Here is a 22,254-nt window from a genome sequence, read left to right as displayed (position 1 = left end):
AACAATAACTTACCTGTAAAAATGATCAAGAGAATATGAACTGAAAAAATGCAAGAGATCAACAGCTGATTACAATAAATAAATTGGTAAACAGATTTACATTATACCAGAGCTCAGAATCATGAAGACATATTAATATCCAACCCCTATGAAACCATATTTACAAGGGATGCTCTACAATATACATTACACCAAACCATTAAGAAAATCACAGCTAATACTTTATAGTTCATAATTTTTCAAAATACTGCAAGTAGGGTTCATAACTTCCCCAATTCTTGCAATTTCCTACGTGTAACTTCAAGAAGCACCAACCCATGAGGTATAGTCACAAGCTGTAGCTTTTAATTTCAAGTCATTCCACATGATGGCTAGAAAATATAACTTGTGTATAGCTCACACGCCGAACAAGAAACATAATGGAGGAGTACAAACCTGAGACCTGCATATATTTAAAAATTCAATCTACTAATCTCCTACATAAGTATGCAAGTTCAAGTAAATGAATGAGTATTTTAGGCAGTTTCTCAGCAAGAACGATATAAAATTATACCACTAGTGAGAATATCACTCAAAAGATTTTAAATGATAGTTTGAAGCTCAAAAATGATCGTGAATCAGAATTTCATATACGTAATGTGATATCAAATACCAATGGACAACGTCTTTCCAAAGTTTATACATAACCATCATTGATAAATGCCATATGAATGAGGTTTTCACATTTGCCTACTTATTATCTTTATGTTTAACCAATTAATGCTGCATATTCCAGTAATACTTTAGACTACACAATACTTTTTAAAAGCACTATACAGAATGGCGATAATAAATAAAAGATACTGATGTACTGTACACTGTAGCTTAAAAACAAAATTGAAAATACACTTCGAAAAACTAAGTCCATTTTCAAATATTGCCTCGATACGCACATCAATCTGCGATGCATAGAACTTTTTAGCATATAGAATATTATATACAAGGCATACTTCCTAAACGCTACTGAAAAGAAAGATACATAGTATCAACAGTTACAACACACCAAATGTAATGTGGCTGCCATTAAAAAATTACTTGCACTGATAAATACCAATTGCAAATCCATGAATTTGTGACTATTTTTCCTTAGTACTTAATTATTATTTCAAGTAAAGGTAAACTTTTACAAAGTATCTAGCTTGGTATAGTATTTACAGACACTTCAACGTTTGGTATTGTTATGACTAAATTCCTGAATTTTTTCCCCAAAGGTTTCATCAAAACATTTGAAAATTAAATACAGCAATTTCATTACTGTACTTTAAATTAATTAATGCAATCTGGAACCACATTCTATTTTGGCTCCCTATTTGCATGTACATATAATTTACTCAATTGTATTGCTCTCTCCCAAAGAATATTGTTAATATCATGTTCCACGTCAAAGATTAAATAAAATATTGGATGCATCCAAAAATTTTAAATACCACATCCTACTTATTTAAAGAAAAAATTTCTTAGGTACTTACATGAAATTTTGAAACAATCATGCATGTCCATGCATGGAAGCCTTTTCTTTTAATTCATCAAATTACTCAGTCAGTAATAGGCGAAAGTAATGGCAAATAAGTTCTCTTTAACTCCAATAAAGGTGAATTATTTTTTGAATTCTTTAAAGCATCACAAATAGGTTTTATGTACTATCCAAGAAAATTTTTATCATCATCTTGCAACGAGCATGATTATACAGACATTGTGTTAAATATATTTAAAACGAACTACTGCATATACTTTTGTAAATGAAGACTGACTGATAAGAAAGGCTCACATTTGCCATTTACAAAGTTGTGACATCACAATGTTAAACTTCTTGACAAATTTTCTCCATACAAAATAAACCATAGCTGGAGCATTCACATAAAACCAACATAAGCACAAAATACTCATTATAAAATGACACCACAGATATAATAAGATGAACTTGGGAGCCTGTGTTTGCAAAAGTTATTTCAGTGCAATGCAAAAGTCATCCATTCAAAAATATAGTATTGACTGACATAAATGACTATCACCACTTTCCCTTGGCAACCAAGAATAATGAGCTGTGATACGTCACAGCTCAAATTACCATCAAAGATTCGAACTACTGGTGCTACTGAAGGAATCAAGATGTTCCCGAGATTTTGCCTTCTTGCTGTAAGGTGATTTTTTGCTGCCACTTTTGGCATGAATCCTTTCATCCATCTGCTTTATTGCACTATCCAATTCAGACTGAAAGATGAAAGAAAATTATTCATCAGTGTTTTTACAGAAATACAACACAATGTAGTTCTGTGATGACAGCCTCATCACATGAATCCTAAATAATAACCATTCAAACCCTAATTACCTGGATGTGACATAGAACAACTTATATGTTTTTATTGATCTTATTTCAGAAATACATTTGCTTTTTCAACTTACCAAACTGTATGTATACATAAGTTTGCAAAATTCCAGATGGGATGGATTCTTACTCAGGAAGAGAAGGGCGTGTTCAAGGCAATAAACAGCTTCTTCTTGTGAATTGGTAACCTGTAAAGCGAAGGAAGGATTGTTTCACCACAAATTATCTGAATTTGATTTCGAATTGATTTCCTGTAACAGTAAAGCACTAATGCATATTATATATACAGGTTTGTAAAGATACCTCATTAGGCTTTAAAGGCTTATACTGTGCCCATTAAGGTCTCATTACAACCAATACTTTTCTCAATGTCCAGAAATTTTTATAAAATGAGCAAAAAAGCATTGGGTTCGAAAATAATGAGAAAAGATCAATGAAACTGATCATAGACTTAGTCAGCAAATAAATAAATGAATAAATACATCCTGGGAGTTTACCAATGGCTTTTAGTGAGCACCAGGTCCAGCTGCTCCAGCTAGCAGTAACAGAACAAGGGCTCCTCTGGATGGATGCCTGGCAGATGAACTTGGTTAAAACCCAATATGCAATAGCAAGGGTCACAGGCCTTAATAAGAAAGGAACTGCACGTTAGAAGGGCGTTATTCTTCTGTGTCTAGTCAGTGAATTTACCTTGGATTTTGACATATGAATACACAAAACAAAATACCAAATTTGTAACTAATTTGTATTTTTCATAACTAACAAACCTTCGGTCTTAACATTAGGATTTACTAGCGCCAAGCTGGAAACCGGTAGAATTAAAATTACACTTGTGAGATCCAGGGACTATTGGCATCTATACCAGGTCACGGGGCATGTATACCCAGAATGCCCACGGCTACCTGTGACCCACCAGTTATATTTCTAACCCAGTTTAGACTGCTAGAGGGGTGGTTCGAGGTGGGCCTTTACCTGTTAAGACCTCCTCAAGTTTGTTAGTTATGAAAAATACAAATTAGTTACAAATTTGGTATTTGTTCATATACGGAACAAACCTTCAGTCTTAACATTAGGATAGACTTCCTTATTGGAGGGAGATAAGTCTCTACAACTGACTAGGAGTTTGCCACCTTATCCATTTCCGAATATATTAGGGAAATTCTAAGAGAATGGACAGTGAACCTAGAACCAAAGATATAAGCGAATCTATTGGTTTCCCTCACTGGTTGTTGATACCATTCTATGGTTTACTCTTGTCCCTTGTAACTGGATCCACCCTCACCCCTCTCTTCCCTATTATCTAGAGGGGTGTGTTGCTACTGAAAAGTATATCATAACCTAAGATAGCTTCACGGTATGGCTGACCACCTCACTTGCATCTAGTCCGTTCCAGCATATGACGGTACCCTCCTTCATATTGCCCGTATTTAAAGGAGTAGGAAGAAAGTAGTAAAGAAAAAAGACCAGTCATCCCATTCATTCTGCTTTCATACCTTCATCTTAGACTAGACGCAAACTGACCCACTAGGGGTACTGGATGAGCTATATCACTTGTTGGGCCGCCACCACTGGACCCAAGGAAAAAGTGTCCAAGGATCTATGGGGAACGTCTTTCAAATAAAATGAGGTGAAAGTTGTTTGGCGTTTCCACACACCAGCTTTCAGAATTCTCTCCACAGACATGTTCTTCTTAAATGCCAGAGAAGCACTCAAGCCCCTGATGTCATGAGCTCTAGCTCCCACCTGGCTATCTTACCCCCTGTCTTCTGTCATATAAGCATTTCTGATCGTCTCCCTTAGCCAAAACGATATTGTATTCCTGGACACTTCCTTCTTGTTCCGTCCTGTACTTACGAACAACCTCCGGCACCCCGGCCTGAGGTGCCTTGTTCTCTTTAAGTACTCCCTTTGTGCCCTGACGGGACACAGAAGCATCTCATCTTTGTCATTGTCTACAAAGTCTGCCAAGGAAGGTATGGCAAAGGAGTCGAATCTGCCGTCCACTATTGTTGGGTTTTGGGTCTTGGCCACGAATTCTGGAACAAACTCAAATACCAATGACCTCCAACCTCTCGAGTGCTTTATGAAATATGACAGGCCATGTAGCTCCCCCACCCTTTTGGTTGAAGCCAGGGCCAATAAGAAGACTGTCTTCAGGGTCAGGCTTCTATCCGTGGACTGCCTTAGTGGTTCGTAGGGGGGTTTTGTCAGACTACTCATTACCATGGTCAGATCCCAATCTGGGGCTTTAGTTCCTTTGGTGGACATGACTGTTCAAAGCTCCTCATCAGCATGGCCAACTCCCATGAAGACAAAATGTCCACCCCTTTCATTCGTAAGACTAAGGCTAGAGCAGCCCTGTACCCCTTCACTGCAGATACAGACATATGCTTTTCTGTTCTGAGATATATCAGAAAGTCTGCTAACTGCTGAATAGTGGTACCGAGTGGAGACAAGTTCCCTCTACGACACCAATCACAGTATGCTGACCACTTTCCTTGGTATACTGTCGCAGATGATTTTCTGATATTTCCTGCCATCTGAGTTGCTGCTTTCTGCGAAAACCCTCGCGCTCGGAGGAGATACTTGACAGTCTCCACCCGTGAAGCGATAGGGACTTCACCGACTGGTGGTACCTCTCCATGCGCGGCTGACACAGTAGATTGCTCCATGGGGGGTAACTCTCTCGGCACATCTATTAGGAGTTCCAATAGGTCTGGAAACCACTCTGCCTTCGGCCATAACGGAGCTACCAGGGTCATCTTGAGGTTCTGAGACCGCATTACCCTGTTCAGAACCTGACGGATTAGACAAAATGGAGGAAATGCGTATACGTCCAGATTGTCCCAAGGGTGTTGTAGCGCATCTTCTGCTACTGCCTCTGCGTCTGGACTACCGAAACAATAAACTTCCCAACTTTTGTTTGTACCTGGTTGCGAATAGGTCTATAATTGGTCCTTCCCACAACATGAGCATCCTGTCCACTACCTGTTGGTGCAAGGACCACTCTGTTCCCAGAATCTGATCCCTGCGGCTCAACTTGTCGGCCACTGTTTCTTTTTCCTGGAATATACCTGGCCCTGATGTCTACCAGGTTCTCTACAGCCCACTGATGAAATTGAACTGTCATCACATGTAACTGCCCAGAAACTAGGCCTCCTTGTTTGTTTATATAAGCTACTACTGTGGTGGTGTCTGATATCAATACCACTGAGTGTCCCTTTACTCTCTCCCTGAATTCCTGTAGAGCTAGAAATGCTGCTTTTAACTCCAGCACGTTTATATGGAGTTCTCTGTCCTTGTAACTCCATTTTGCTGACACCATCAACTCTTCCATATGGGCTCCCCAGCCTTCTAGTGACGCATCCGAGAACAGCAAGAGGTCCGGAGAGGATTGTTGAAGGGGGACACCCACTGTCAGATTGCCGTTGTTCACCCACCACAGCAAGTCTTTCCTCACTTCTGCCGACAAGGGAATTTGCTCGTACGGGTGATCTACTATTGGTGACCAAAACTCCTTCATCCTACATTGAAGAGATCAAAGGTGTAGCCTTCCTTGTGGTACTAGCTTCTCCAGGGAGGTTAGGATTCCCAGTACCACCTGCCACTGCCTTGCTGGCTGTGTTTGTTTTCCCAGAAAGGCATTCACCACTTGTTTGCATTTCTTTATTCTTTGGTCTGTTGGGAATACTTTGGCTTCTGTTGTGTCTATAACCATTCCCAGATACTCCAAACGTTGACTTGGATCCAACTGTGACTTCTCCTGATTTATCACAATACCTAGGCTGTGACAAAGCTGCAGGAGGGTCGCCCTGTCCCTGAGTAATTTCTCTCTGGACTTCGCTATCACCAGCCAATTGTCCAGATATCTTATTAGCCTGATCCCCTGAGCATGCGCCCACGTCGACACGAGAGTGAACACTCTTGTAAAATCTTGAGGAGACGTTGTCAATCCGAAGCACAGGACCTTGAATTCGAAAGCTTTCCCTGCAAGACTGAAGCGGAGAAATTTCCTTGAAGACTGATGGACTGGTACCTGAAAGTATGCATCCTTCAGATCGACTGTCAGCATAAAGTCTCCGATCCTGACTGCTTGTAGAACTGTTTTTTGGAGTTTCCATTTGAAAACTGTTTTCCTTATAAACAGATTCAGAGTTGACAGGTCTATTACTGTCCTCCACTCCCCGTTGGCTTTGGGTACCAGGAAAATCCTGCTGTAGAAGCCTTTCGACGGACTGCATACTTGTTCCACAGCTCCTTTTTCCGTCATCTTCTTCACTTCGTCTTGCAGAATAATGGCCTTCTGAGATTCGTGAGCATAAGCGAAGTGGGGTAATGGCTGATCTGTCAGGGGCGGGTTACCTCGAACGGGATCAAATACCCGATCCTGAGAACATCCACCACCCACTGCTCTGCCCCTAGTTCCTGCCACACATTCCAGTGATTTGCCAGGCAACCCCCCACTGGTGTGGCCGAGTGATGAGAGGCGCCCATCCTATCTTCTTGAGCTTCTCCCTCTTCCCCTACTCCCCCTTCCTCTGTTCTTTCTATTGTGAAAGGGCCGATGAGTTAGCCTCTTTGGGGAAGAGGGTCTTGTGGCTCTATTAGGGATGTTATGTCTCACTGTCTTCTTCCGAGATATTTGCTGTTGTCTCCCCTCCAAAGGAGTAGCTTGACTGTTAAGACGTTTTCCTAACTGCCTGCTGCACCAACCTATCGTTAGTGTCCATCCTTCTTCTATATATCGCCTCTTCCAGTATGACCTCTGGCAACAGCAGTTGCGACTCCAAGATATCCCCATTCCTCATCGCTAACAGGGAATCCAAATCACCAGTGCGGCTTAGTCTAGCCAACGCTGCATCTCTCCTCATTAGCAGGATACACAATCGCCTTGGAACCTGACTGTAGTAATCTAATGAACAATGATTCATCCACTACCTTTCTTGTCACTTCCGAGGATGCAATCTTCGCCACTGCTGTTGACCAAAGATCTAACCAAGAAGCAGTCTGAAAGACAGAAGAAGCTGTTGCTTCTAACGTAGCAGCCTCTTGATAAGTCATCGAAGGGCACTCCTTTTTAACCTGATCCAAGGTTAATCCAGGCCTTAACCTTACAACATTAGGGTTCACTTGTCTAGACAGAAAAGGGACCTTCGGTGTTGTATAATATTTCCTTTGCTTCATCATTGGAGGGGGAATAAATTTAAATGATCTATTAGATCTTAAGGAATTATCCCTTCCTGCAATCTTTGCGTTTACGTGTTGCAAGACAGAATCCGCATGCTTGAACAAGGCAATTCATACGACACCTTGGTATCCCTTTTTAATCCAAATACCATGTCAATTCCAGGAGGAAGCATACTGGCCGGTGTTTCTGTCTTCTCCGAAAGGTTATTGAATTGACGAATCAAATCAATCACCTCTGCATACGAGGCCAGAAACTCTTGGTTTTCTCCTTCCTCCGGCTCTAACGTGCTGTTCTCCGTCACAAGGGATGTTGTCTCACCCCTATCTTTTGACAAACGGCCCGGAATTCCACGGACGCCTGCCCCTACGGCTGCGGTCTCTTTGATCTTTGCTGGCCGCCATTGGTTCGATCCCGAATAGTCAGCAGGGGAACGAGAAGGCCTCACTCTTTCTCTGCTCACGGATCTAGAGCAAGAATCTCGTTTAGATCTCCAAGATGAAGGCTCCCTTGAAACAGATATAACTTCGTCTCTATTAGTATTGGTATCATTTTCGAGCGTCAGAGAACTCGGCCTCGACCTTCCAACCAGACGGACACTGCCTTCCACGAACGTATCCGACGAGGTTGCCAACTTCCTATTTTTCGTACTTTTAATAGGAGCCTTATCATCCTTTGTGAGTATTTTGAATGGCCTTACGGGCAAAACTGGGACCTGCCATCTATCCTCTGCTGCACCTTTCGCCGCCAACGTCGATTTTACCAGCGGTATCGTAGTCTTTGCAATCCGAACTGGCAACTCCGCATCGGCCGCTAGTCCGTCGGCCGTCGCCTCTCTCGCTTGTTCGGATTCTTGCAAACGGCTTCGTCTGCTAGCTTTTTGCTTACTAGCCACTGACTTCCTGACCTTCCTGCTGCCTGGGATACGACAGTCCTGGTCTGAAGATGAAGAAGAATTCACTCTTCTCCTCTTAGCCCGAGGATCAGTCGCGAAATCCTGAATCCTCCAACGCTTGACTGGCGCTCGCCGTGACGTCATCAGACTTAGTGATGACGCCGAACTAGAGGAAGAAGACGAATCACACCTTTTCTTTTTGTCTCTCTCATCCATTCTCTTCTCTATATCCTGTAATTTCTGCTTTACAGTTTGTATTGCCGAGTCAGAAGGCGTATTTGAGTCTGGGTGCAGACGCCTGCCATATCGGTGTGTGACGTATGTTGTGACGTCACCAACCTCGTAGGGAGAGACTGTGCGGCTTCTGCTGGCAACCGCACGTTTGCTGCCAAACTACCTCCCACGATCTGCATCGCTGTAAACATCGAATTTGATGGCGTAGCCGCAGCATTATTTCCCATACATTGCAAGCCAGGGGGATGAGGAACATTCAGCGCTGCTGGACCCTGCTGGAACCGTGACGCCATATAATGCACAAGCAAACCTTCTAAGGTTGGTACGCCTGGTAGGCCTAGCGCTGACCACGTACCGTCCAGCCTATGCGCTTCGGGAGCCGGCGTCTGGAACAAAGATGGCGATGCTCCCCCTCTACCTGCTGGGAACAAAGGAGCGTGCATATTATTCATAAAATTACCCAAGACCCATCCTGACGTTTCCGATAATGAATCGCTAGGAGAAACCGAAGGGGTATGGGACAAATCAAAAGCAGGTGGAGAAACATATGGAGCAGCCTGGTTTATTGCCGATACAAAAGAAGCCGGTAAGGTTTGGTCATCCAAAGATGGCATCACCACCTTCCTTTTGTATTGGCCTTTCTCATAGAACTTTTTCCACTGTTCCACCGACCAACCGCAACAAACAGAACATGGATTAGTATTCGTACATACATTTTCCCTGCACCTACTACACGTTGGATGAGGATCCGTCGACACCGAAGTTAGATATCTAGAACATAGAAAGCCACTGACTCCTGGGCATTTCCTTTGTCTCCTCTTCGAAACGGCAGACGATCCCGATGTTGAGGCAAAAATCTCCATCATACCACTTATACACTCTTAACGATCACACTCACACTGAGCACACTAGGAGAAAGAAAAAGTAATAAGAAATGAAAATGAAATGAATAAAAAACGGGCAAACTGAAAACCGGCTTTAAATCAGATAGACAGTAAACACGTCTTATCTTAAAGGCGGTAGGAAAATAACTGGTGGGTCACAGGTCGCCGTGGGCATTCTGGGTATACATGACCCGTGACTTGGTATAGATGCCAATAGTCCCTGGATCTCACAAGTGTAGTTTTAATTCTATTGGTTTCCAGCTTTGGCGCTAGTAAATCCTAATGTTAAGACCGAAGGTTTGATCCGTATATGAACAAATTTATAAATGAGGCCCAGTTCCAGGCACATTACTATGAAAGAAATTCACGTATATTGACCAAACTCCCTTCTGAAGACAAATCACATCAGGAAGTTACTCGCCAGATGTAGTGCCAAAGAAAAAGCAGTAATCAGAAATAAAGAGAAGATTCTCTACAAGATTAATGTAGTTGACGCAGCAATCACCTTCAACAGTACATATCTGAAAGTGTCTCTTGCCAGAAGAAGAAGAAGAAGAAGAAGATCAACAACAACACCAACAACAACAACAACATCTTGCCTCTTGAAGAAAAAAACCACACTACTAAACTTTGCTACACTGAAGAAACTTTCTTGAGAGGCACAATACAAACTACAACTGAGCAAACTTATCAAGTATCTTAATCTTGCAGTTGAACTAGATCGCTTTCTTTCTTTTAATCTTCAGCTAAAAACCCTTGTAAACAGAGTCAGCACACTATGAACCCAAAAGGGCTACAAGGGAAAAATCACCTGCAAAGGGATACAATTTAAAGGAAAATGCAGTTAATAATTAAATATAAAGGAACTGAAAATAAAACTGATAGAACTAAGAATGCACACCTAATTCAATGTAACCACAACATAAATAAAATCTTAATGTATGATTGTAGAGATACTGATTCAATATATCTTCCAATTAGATCATCTAATAAAGTTATGAGAACACACACTTAGGATGGATATATATCAATTATTCAACAGATAAAATCTCAAACACTCATGTAAACAAAATATGTGAAGCCTTACCAATGCCACGTAAAGGTTTTGCCGACATACTTCACACATATTTTCTTCTTCGTCCTCAATAAAACGATTTTTCTTTTTACGATGAGAATCTGGAGTTGATAATCGTTCGCTCGTTTCTAAACCTAGAATGGAAAAAGAAAAGGATTATTGAAAAGAAAATATCCGTCATAATCACTTAAAATTTCAAAATAAATTTTAATACTAGTTCAGAGGATTCAAACCTTTGGCATACGTAGTATACCTTTACTTTAAGGAATCTGTGGAACTTTTTGCACAGGGTACTTAGTCACTATTCATTCAGTCAACCACCACCTAGGGAAATTCAGAATTACGAAGAACCATCTAGATTTTACAGCAACTACTAATCCACCTCCTCAGTGGGGGTTACCATTTGAAATCCACTATACAACCATATTGCTTTTGTCCATTACTTTTCATCTAGCATAGCCTTTGGTCTCTTCTTACCAAACTGTCCAAATAAGTAAAACTTTATCTTGCTACAATATCTACCTCTTATTTGCGGAAATAATGGCGATCAATAATAATGTGCTCGACAATCTTATTAAATTATTGTATATAATAACAATATTTACATAACAAATCTTCAAAGAATTATCATTTCAACCATTTAGTATCAATGGAAAGTATAACATGGAAATTAAAGACAGTAGGCTGAAATTGCATACAAAAATACAATTACACAATCTAATAAAATCTTTCATGTTATTTGAACATGAATAATCTTAGAACAGTGAACTACGTACTATATTCTTTAAAGATTTTGCAAACTCAGAATAAAGCTTTAAGAATATCAGGAATTAAATGGCAGTGTACAGTCAGAAGTGATACCATATGGGAAATTAATAAGTTAATGAGATTATGATAAAAACGTCACGTGTAATACCGTCTGATTCAAATGATATAAGACAGTTGTCACTGCCATGACACATACTATTATTAAGATGCAAATTTAACAATAGTGATAACATTTTCTTTTATTACTATATATGAGATCAACATCTGTAATATGGAAATGTTCACTTCGTTAATGGCAAAATAATCTAATAAAAACATGAACAGCATTTAAACTTCCATTATGGCATGGTAAGGGGGAAACGGGTGGTTCCAACAAATCTCTTCTGAACTACAGCACCAAATAGCAAAATATTTGCCTAATTATGATTTTTTCATATAAGAAACAAACCTTCGGTCTTAACGTTAGGACAAAAAAACTTGTGAGATCCAGGGACTATTGGCATCTGTACCAGGTCACACGATATTGTGGTTCCAAGAAAGCCCTTGGCATCCCGTGACCTATCAGTTACTTTCCTACCGCCTTTCAGATAGGACGTGATTACTTTCTATCTGTTTAAAGCCGTTTAGTTAGCCTGTTTTATTCATATTTTCCTTTTTTCTTTCTCTAGGTGATCTCAGTGTGGGTGTGATCTGCTAGGTGTGTGTACGTTGTGAGATACAGAGAATTTTCACTCCACCAAGGGAAATTTCTTCGGGATCTCACAAGAGACAAAGGAAATGCCCTGGGATGAGTGGGTTTCCTTGTTCAAGATTTTTAACATCGGTATCTACGGATCCTCATCAAACGTGTAGTAGGTGCAGAGAAAACGTATGTACTATTACTAATCCTTGTTCAGTTTGTCGTGGCTGGTCAGTGGAACAATGGATGAAGTTTTATGGGAAAGGCCAGTACAAAAGAAAGGAGATCCCGCCATCTTTGGATGACCAAGCGTCGTCGGCTTCTTTTGCATCAGCAATACATCAGACTGCTCCATATGTTCGTCACCTGCCTTTGATGTTTCCCATACTCATTCAGTTTCTTCTAACGATTTACTATTGGAACTCCAGTAGGGGGTTTTTGGGGTGGTAATTTTATGCATAATTATGTTCCGTCATTCCCGGCAGGGAGAGGGGGGTGCATCACCATCTTTGTCCCACATCCCCCTGGCCTGCAATTTATGGGAGCGGATACTATGGCACTGAGAACAACATCGATGTTTCCAGCGATGCAGAACTTTGGAAACAGTTTTGCAGCACAAGCAGGGATACCAGCAGTAGCCGCTGTCTCTCCCTACAAGTGTGGTGACGTCACACGGGCACGGCTGACCCCATGATGTAACAGCCTACTGCTTCTCTCACTGCTTCATTGGCTCCAGAGACGAATACACTTTCTGACTCACTGGTACACACAGTCATGAAGAAATTACAAGCTCTAGAGGACAAAATAGATAAGAAAGACAAAAAGAAAAGATGTGAATTGTCTTCTTCCTCTAGCTCAGCGTCATCGCGATGTTCGATGTTGTCACTGCATGTACCAGTCAAGCGTTGGGGGATTACGGGACTTTGTGACTGATCCTCGTGCCAAGAGGAGAAGAGTAAATTCTTCTTCATCTTCGAACCAGGACTGTCAATTCTTTGTCAGCAACAAAGTGAAGAAGGCAGCAGCTACTAAAGTTAATGCTAACGACCAAGTCATTTACGAGTGTCCAAACGGGCAAAAGCATTGACAGCCACTGGAATGGCGACCACCACAGAGATGCCAACGGTGAGGACAAAGCATTTAGTAGAGACCCCACTGCTATTGGGAAGATCACAGTGAGGGGGCAGCATTCAATGAAGAACGGAGAATGTATACTGCTACGTCTATAGAACGCCTCGCCTTCCCAGCAGAGTTTTAGTTATATTTAATTATAAAAGTAGCAGCCATGCCTTCTGAAGCGACTGTTGTTGGGAGAGTGGGTATGCCGTAGGAATGATATTTCCGGTCTGACGGAAGCTTAGGGTAAGAGAGGCAGGTCACAAGAGTAGCTAGGCTTCGAGATGGATTTTAGGGACTTCTACAATAAGACCTATTTTCCTTCCCAATTTGCTGGCGTTGTGTTTACCACCTTTCAGGCAATGCTCGAGGCGGTTTTTGGAAGCCCCCGTGATTCGAAACCAAGCAGTATCGCTCTCAGTCGGCTGCGAGACGTGATCTCGGACAGAGGTCAAATTGCCAGCCTCCCAAAATTAGGCCTACCCACGACGTACTGGTGGACACGGACCCCAGACCTGAACAGAGGTCGGACCGCATTCTTCTACAAGGATACACAGAATATTGCATAAAGGTACGTCTGAAAGTGTAAACTTCAACCCAGCACCTTTTACTACCATACGACTCTTGCTAAATTCATTTTCAATTCTTATTTTTACCCCTTCTACATCAGAAGCCCTTTGTCCTCATCGGGCCACGTGCTCCCCTTTGTGACTTGTTAAAGACCTAGTTTTCGTGCATACCTCAGTGAACCATTCGAGTTTACCTTCCCCAATGTTAGAGAACTAATCAGCCTTAATCAAAGCAAGAAGTCATTTTTCCTTTTATCTCGTTTAATCTGGGATTCTTTTCCAGATTCCATGAGTCACGTGCCGTCTCTGCCCGCAAGTGTGCATTAACCCAAGTGAATGAAAATCAGCTTGAATTGAATGAGACTATAAGCCCCAACGTGGGGGCCAATATCATTTAACTTTTCTCCAGGCCAGCACGGGCCTTTTTGTAAATAAATAGTTTTAAAGTAACGAGCTGAGTTTTCTGGCGACCTTCCCTCTAAAGAAAGTTTACGGTAAGTTCAAGCAATTCCCTCTTGAAATCCCTCAATCATTTCTGTTTACGTATCTAGCTTCTTCTCAAGGCCCTATATACGTAAAATTGGCGACCTTGCCAGGATCGAATCCGGGCTTGCTTAAAAAAGCTTGTAAATCGCGTTATCCGTCGTAAAACGTAAACTGTAAATTATTTTACAAAAAGTAAATCAAGCACACTTGCAGGGAAAGAAGACACACTGACTCACGGTAAGGTATTCCATTCATTAATATGATTATTCTATAACCAATGTTAGCTTAAGGTACGTTTAAGTATTTTTATTGTAGAAGTGTTTAAAAGAGCGTAGGTAGAAATCTTATTATTGTAACGGCGAACGCGCCAGAGCTTTATTTTAGCGGCGAGCAAACAATTTGCCCCGCGAATTCTCTGTTACTTTGTGCTGTCCTCGTCGGACGAGACAGAGCACGTGTGTAGAATAGATGCCAGAAAGAACCAGATCAAAACTAGGAAGTGCTTTGCCAGGGTTTATTGCTGTGTTTGAAAGCCTAGCTAGTTAGGAGTGTTTTACTAATAGTTACGGCAAAAGAAGTGTACAATTCTTTTGTCTGTGATATGTTAGGGAATCCATTTTAACTTAGTTTTCATTCCAAGTGTTGGTAACCGCTTACCTCTCGGCTAATTCAGCTTCGCGCTCTCTCGCGCCTGCGCGGTCTCAACCAACCTTCGTCTCATTCACAGCGGCAGCCATGTTTGTTTCCTCTTTCAACATTATCTAAACAATTTAAGCAAAGTAACGTAAGTCACGAAGTTTTAACGTAAATAATATCAATGTCTGTACTAGTATCTATCGTCCTGCCAGAGAAATTAACGTAATTCGCCTTTAATAAGAAACTAAAAGTTCGTGTTGTAAATTACCTTCGCATTTACAGAGAATCAGCTGTTTTGAACGACATGCTGTGCGCTAGCAGCGCTACCAGCTCGCTCACATGTTTCACCTTGCATCGCTCACTCAACTCGCTCGCTGAGCGAAGTTTCATTCACTTCGCACTTAACGTAACCTCATTCACAATTGTTTGCTAACATCGTTTTCAAATCCTTACCGTAATTTTTCACTTGTCCTTACGTAAAGTTAACGTAAATCTTAAAAGTAGAGTCACTTGCAAGAATTGTTAACGTAAAACGCGTCTTTGTGAAATTCATATTGAAACGCAAATCATTTCATAAGCGCAAGCCGCTAACATTAACGTAAAAATCGTTCAACGCGAGCGCGTTATCATTTTCATAAACTTTTTCAAAAGCAATTCTTTCAGTAAACGTTAACGTAAGTAGATAATTTAACGCAAGTTGCGTCATATTAAACGAACATTAGTAGTTCAATTCAAATATAAGGGAGTTCATTCATATATCATTTTCACCCTCTCCGAGAGAGAGAGAGAGAGAGAGAGAGAGAGAGAGAGAGAGAAAACCAGAATCCATTATTCACGAAGCCAAGAGTACTACATCTTACCATTAATTATAGCATGCCGAATTAACCTTATTTTAGTCTCTTGTGTCTTTCATTTACACAGCGTGATACGTACGCGCATGTGTCCATTGCAGTTTGCAAACATTTATTTGTTTCATTTATCGAGTACTTCAGCGAGTGACTGAGCATTTCTAAAATTTCCATTACCTGTCGTTGCCCGAGTGGTCTTTTCATTTTCTTTTATCACAAAAGACTTGCGTATACCGCAAGCACAATTCGCACAGCGTGCCACGCCAATTCATTACTTCCAGACAGGGAAGTCGTTACCAGTTTAGGACTGGCCACCACCAGTGCACGTCAGGTCTTACCATTTCACAGTGCCACTAATTCTTGACCCTGTCCATCGACTGGCTGCTGAAGTACTCCCACCTTTTACTTTCTCTCCTCCACTATTACACTCTCCCATGAGCAGTGCCATTTCACTTCAGTATATTTAAGTATACTGCATGTAGTGTCCGGGACACACCAGCACGATACCAGTGCTCCAAGGAACGCCTCCATAAATGCCATTGCACCTGTACAGGCCGTACAGGTAGCCATTAAACCTGCGTGTCCGTCCTTACGGAACGCCCAAATAATTAGTGTGTCCGTGTACAAGGGTCAGTGATCCTTCGGAACACTCAACAAGGGAACGCCTCCCAGAAGTGCCGCAATACCAGCCCTAAGTGCTGACAAACCTGCGTGTCCGTCCTTACGGAACGCCCAATTCATTAATGTCCGTGTACAAGGGTCAGTGATCCTTCGGACCAATCAAGGGAACGCCTCCCGAAGTGCCATCGCACCTGTACAGACGTACAGGTAGCCCTATATCTGCGTGTCCGTCCTTACGGAACGTCCAATTCATTAAAGTATCTGCCATTTTGGATCACTGAACCAAGGAACGCCTCCTCATAAGTGCCGTGCACCTGTATTGGACCTACAGGTAGCCCATTCCAACGTCTCCCAAGTTGGGAACGCCCGTAAGTGTGACGTACACAGCACACTTCATTCGATTTTTTCACCTCAGCAGAAGGTGCCATTCACAAAGTGCCACCGAGCACCCAGTCTTTTCACTTTTCATTACCACATTGCAGAACCCATTTCCAAGTGAGTGCCACTTTCCACAGTAGGCAACTCCATTATTCCATTCAGTACCCTTTCCTGGCCATTATTTTCATTTTCTTCCGAGCCTCTACTGTAGCCTAAGGGAAATGTCTTCCCCTGCTTCCCGCGACTTCTTTGCCAGAGAGCTAGAGAAGCTCGGAGCCCTCATAACTCTGGGCAGGGAGGCTGGTTACACTGGACCAGCCCTTGACCAGTGGATAAAGACGCAGCAGGCTGCTGCGCGCCAGCAGGGAAAGGAAGAAAGAGAAGCAGAGAGGAAAGCCGCAGAAGCAGAGAGAAAAGAAAGAGAAGCAGAGAGGATAGCCAGAGAAGCAGAGAGAAAGGAAAGAGAAGAAGAGAGAAAGCATGAGCTAGCTCTCCTAGATGACGCAATCTCTCTGCTAGTTTCCAAGCCCCAGACCATGAGCTGGACTCCCGGTAAGAGGTGGTTGCGGAGGTTCTGCACCACTTGTTGTGTGCGTGGGCATGCTGTGGATTCCGACCAGTGCCCAAGTCGGTCTCTACCTTGGGAGGAGAGCTTCCAGGGTGAACTTCTCCAAGGCTACCATGTAGCCCTGCCTGATGAACAGTCTCCTACGGCCTATCAGTGGGTACAAGTCATGGCCGACACCGAAGCCCAGGTCTCCCTTATTTCCAGAAAGGCATTGCCTAGGGGTGCCAAAATCCAGACGAACGAAGAAATTCAGTTTGAATGGATTGACGGTAACCTCTATTCTGTTCCTTCGGTCCTTCTGAATGTGGAAATGCCCTTTCTGGACCAGGAGACAGGGAAACCACATTGTGCCGCCTGGGCGTAGTTGACCAATTTCATGATGTTTATCAGGTGATATTGGGCCGAGATCTACTAAAGCCGTATCTCCCCTGGACGCAGCTCCCACTACCAGATGCACCGGACACCTGCAGCATGCCAGATAACCACACCTCAATTTTAGGTTCAGAGGCTAGTGCCTCCGATGTCCCCGACATACTTTCTATTTGTGAGCCTGGTCCTGATCCAGTGCCAGAGATAGAAATTCCTGCCGCATCCTGCCCGCCTTTTACCTTTTTACCGCCTACCTCCTCCCTTTTGGAAGAGGTAAGCCCACCAGTTAACCCCGAAATTGCTTCCGAGGGCGATTCAACGGAGGTTCCCTTAACCTCCCCACGTCACATCACTGCCAGAGAGGACTCTTCACCTGTGCCAGAGCACACTGCCAGCCTTGGTGACTCCGCAGATTCGCAACCTGTGGGGCCATCTCGGCCTTACCGTCCAGTGCCACGGAAGAGGTTCTGGAACACGTTCTGCCGAGACTGTGGCCGCAAGGGTCCACATGTCTGCCAACTATGGAGGGTGCGCGAACCACAATATTCCTACCATCGCAATGGCCGTCACCAATCCTTCTTCACTAGGACCCCAGCTAAGGGCCCTATAACAGTCGCACCCCTCCAAAGCCATTATCAGCCAAGCCACGTCAGAGCCTACGACGACTCTGGCGCTCAAATCTCCCTGATACGGGAAGACCGAATTCCCCGAGGGGCTAACGTTGATAGACGTCGATTGATCACCATTGAAGGTATCAATCACATTAAACTGATCCTTCCGACCGTCCAATTGAGGGTCACCAGACCTCACTTCTCCAAAGAATGTACTCTTGCAGTTGCAAGCTACATCCCAGGAGGTTACGACCTCCTCCTAGGGCAAGACATGAAGTCTCCCTCACAATTCAAAAAGCCTAGGGGTCCTAACCCCATGTCAATTCACTCCAAAGCAAGGAGTCACCGAAACTCTACTTCTTCTAGGAAGTACATCCACCAACAGTCTCCCCCGTTACCAAGGAGGGAGATTGACCATTCACAGTTCCGTTGCAAGACCTGTAACGTAATAGGGCACTCCACAAATTGGCCTAGGTGCCCTAGCAAGTTATGTGCAGCGGACACTGTCCATTTTCCACAAGGCTTAGCCTTCCAAAAGAGACAGGAGCCTCTGTCTCCCATTTCCAAGGGCACGCTGAGAGGTATTGCACCTCCAGTACCCGTCACAGGTCCAGTCGACCTCAACTCTCTGCCAGTGCCACTTGGCAGCACTGAGCAGTGCCAAGCTCCGTCCAGCCTGGACGTAGAGCCACCACCGAACTTGACCTCTGCGCCTGGCCCCGAGCTAGCGCCGGCGCCTAACCTTATCAAGGATCCTCCTACAGGAGATCCTCCAACAGGCATGGAGCTTACCACAGCCCATGGCCAATCACTAGTTCCTTCTTCTTCATCCTTACCTCTGTCGCCCGAGGATGAACCTCCGGCAGACCTTACCTTTGTACCCCCTCTGGAAAACCAGGAACTGCCCGACCAGGAGTCAGCCTGGAGTTTTCCCCTTACGACGGCTGTCGCAGCAGCCGGAGTGAGGGCCTCCCCTGCAGTAGGTTCCACCTCTACGACGGTTGCTGCAGATACCGAAGTAGGGTGTTCTCCTGCAATCCCTCAGGCTACCACTGCCTCTGCTCCTGCCGGCGTTTCTGGCCTTTCCCCAGAGTCGGTGCCTCCGTCTACTCCAAGGACTGGTATAGCCAGGTCCTGGAGGAATAAGAAAAAGAAGAAGAAGGGACGTAACCAATCATTAACATATTAACAAAAGAGCCACATGCTCTCCTTGACACCTGTGCCCGAGGTACAGTGTCGCATTCATTTGCAGAATGATCCTGGCACCTACCCAGAGAAGGTAGCCAGCCTGATCTCTGCCAGTAGCACTAACCCTCTAACCCCTAGCCATTGTAATACTAACCCTCACTTAAATATAATTACCTCATTGCATTTCCCTCCTGGTAAATTAACCACTCATCATCCCCACGCATCATTACCTCTCATTATGTATTTTAACAGTTCCGTCGCTGAACTACTGCTGTGCGTACCACACTCTGGAATGATTGCGTCTTCATTTAACTGTATTGAGTAGGTTAGGCTAATGATTTAGTACCAGGGCATTAGGTTAGTAGCAAGTAGAATTTTCAAGTAACCTTATCTAGGGGTAGAGTAGACTGTCGTCACAAGACAACCTGTAGTTATTTATTAGGCTAGACTACATCACTATATTAAGTTAGTACACTTAGCATCTTTGCCTATAAGTTAGGTAGGCCATTGTAGTCAGCCGTATCGCTGCTCAAAAAACTTCAAGTTAGAGTAGGAGAACTGGGTTGTCGAGGCGATCAACTTATTTAAGCCAAGACCTTCACGCCCGAAAGGGAGTGAATGCCTTCTTAACAGGGGGAGCTGCTACGTCTATAGAACGCCTCGCCTTCCCAGCAGTTTTTTAGTTATATTTAATTATAAAAGTAGCAGCCATGCCTTCTGAAGCGACTGTTGTTGGGAGAGTGGGTATGCCGTAGGAATGATATTTCCGGTCTGACGGAAGCTTAGGGTAAGAGAGGCAAGTCACAAGAGTAGCTAGGCTTCGAGATGGATTTTAGGGGGGACTTCTACAATAAGACCTATTTTCCTTCCCAATTTGCTGGCGTTGTGTTTACCACCTTTCAGGCAATGCTCGAGGCGGTTTTTGGAAGCCCCCGTGATTCGAAACCAAGCAGTATCGCTCTCAGTCGGCTGCGAGACGTGATCTCGGACAGAGGTCAAATTGCCAGCCTCCCAAAACTTAGGCCTACCCACGACGTACTGGTGGACCCGGACCCAGACCTGAACAGAGGTCGGACCGCATTCTTCTACAAGGATACACAGAATATTGCATAAAGGTACGTCTGAAAGTGTAAACTTCAACCCAGCACCTTTTACTACCATACGACTCTTGCTAAATTCATTTTCAATTCTTATTTTTACCCCTTCTACATCAGAAGCCCTTTGTCCTCATCGGGCCACGTGCTCCCCTTTGTGACTTGTTAAAGACCTAGTTTTCGTGCATACCTCAGTGAACCATTCGAGTTTACCTTCCCCAATGTTAGAGAACTAATCAGCCTTAATCAAAGCAAGAAGTCATTTTTCCTTTTATCTCGTTTAATCTGGGATTCTTTTCCAGATTCCATGAGTCACGTGCCGTCTCTGCCCGCAAGTGTGCATTAACCCAAGTGAATGAAAATCAGCTTGAATTGAATGAGACTATAAGCCCCAACGTGGGGGCCAATATCATTTAACTTTTCTCCAGGCCAGCACGGGCCTTTTTGTAAATAAATAGTTTTTAAAGTAACGAGCTGAGTTTTCTGGCGACCTTCCCTCTAAAGAAAGTTTACGGTAAGTTCAAGCAATTCCCTCTTGAAATCCCTCAATCATTTCTGTTTACGTATCTAGCTTCTTCTCAAGGCCCTATATACGTAAAAATACCAACTTCTCCTGTAAGACCTTTTAAAATAAGAAGGAAGGATGAGAAAGCTCCCATTAAAAGGTCAAATAATAAAGAGTTAGTAACCTCTCCTGATACACCGATGGAAGGCGTTGTTTGCCTCAATGATAGTTCAAGGTCAACTTTCCCGACGTACGTTGGGGATGATAGTTCACTGACCTTGAGTAATATCAATAGAGATAGAGAGGAAATGAGTTCGGTTTCGCGAGAACTGTCATCTTGAAGGAATAGTTGGAGTTCTCGCTCTAGATCTGTGGGCATAGAAGCAGTTAGGCGCTCACATCCTCCTACGGGCTATTCAAGATCGAGTCAACACTGACCGTCAAGAGATCAAAGATGCTATGGTTGTAGGATCGGACGGCCACGACGCACTCGAATGTTTGTCAGAGGATAGAAGTGAACTAGCTTCTCCTGCAGCCGAACACAATGCGTTGGAACTGGAGGAAGGGGAAAACCAGGAGTTTCTGGCTTCGTATGCAGAGGTGGTTGATTTGATTCGACAATTTAATAACCTTTCAAGGAGTCCAGAGACACCTGCCAGTATACTTCCTCCGAGAATTGGCATGATATTTGGACTGAAAAAGGATACGAAGGTGTCGTATGAATTACCTTGTTCAAGTCATGCAGAGTCAGTTTTACAGCATGTCAATGCACAGATTGCTGGAAGGGATAATTCGTTCAGATCAAATAGATCAATAAGTTTATTACCCTGCCATTGCTGAAACATAGGAAATATTATGCAACACTTATGGTTGTCAAGACAAATCTACCCAGAGTGGTCAGGTTAAAACCTGGATTAACCCTGACTTGTCAGGAGGCTGCTCTATTGGAAGCAACGGCTTCTTCTATCTTTCAAACTGCTTCTTGGTTGGACCTTTAGTCAACAGCAGTAGCAAAAATTGCATCCTCAGAAGCAACAAGAAAATTAGTGGATGAGACAATGTTATTCAGATTGCTCCAATCAGGTTTGAAAGCAACTGCGTACTTGACAAATTTGAGTGCCAATGTATGGGCTAATATCCTGTTGATAAGGAGAGATGCAGCATTGGCTAGAGTAAACCA

The 22,254-nt window shown here is 43.3% G+C and overlaps 1 protein-coding gene across 1 annotated transcript in view; it reads right to left on the bottom strand.

The window, feature by feature from the left end:
- Window positions 1-22,254, bottom strand: part of LOC135222041 (protein Jumonji-like) — a 30,065-nt gene that overhangs the window by 1,112 nt on the left and 6,699 nt on the right. Inside the window, exons 5-7 of the mRNA XM_064260176.1 lie at window positions 10,651-10,772; window positions 2,443-2,553; window positions 14-2,250 (exon numbers count right to left, since the gene is read on the bottom strand). Coding sequence (XP_064116246.1) covers window positions 2,110-2,250; window positions 2,443-2,553; window positions 10,651-10,772 — 374 coding nt within the window. The 3' untranslated portion in view covers window positions 14-2,109. The remainder of the gene's footprint in view (window positions 1-13; window positions 2,251-2,442; window positions 2,554-10,650; window positions 10,773-22,254) is intronic.

This window comes from Macrobrachium nipponense, chromosome 3 (genome assembly GCF_015104395.2).
Source record: "Macrobrachium nipponense isolate FS-2020 chromosome 3, ASM1510439v2, whole genome shotgun sequence".
In the NCBI taxonomy this organism is placed as follows: Eukaryota; Metazoa; Arthropoda; class Malacostraca; order Decapoda; family Palaemonidae; genus Macrobrachium; species Macrobrachium nipponense.
Note: the sequence above shows the minus strand (reverse complement) of the source record. Positions and strands in the feature narration are given on the sequence as shown.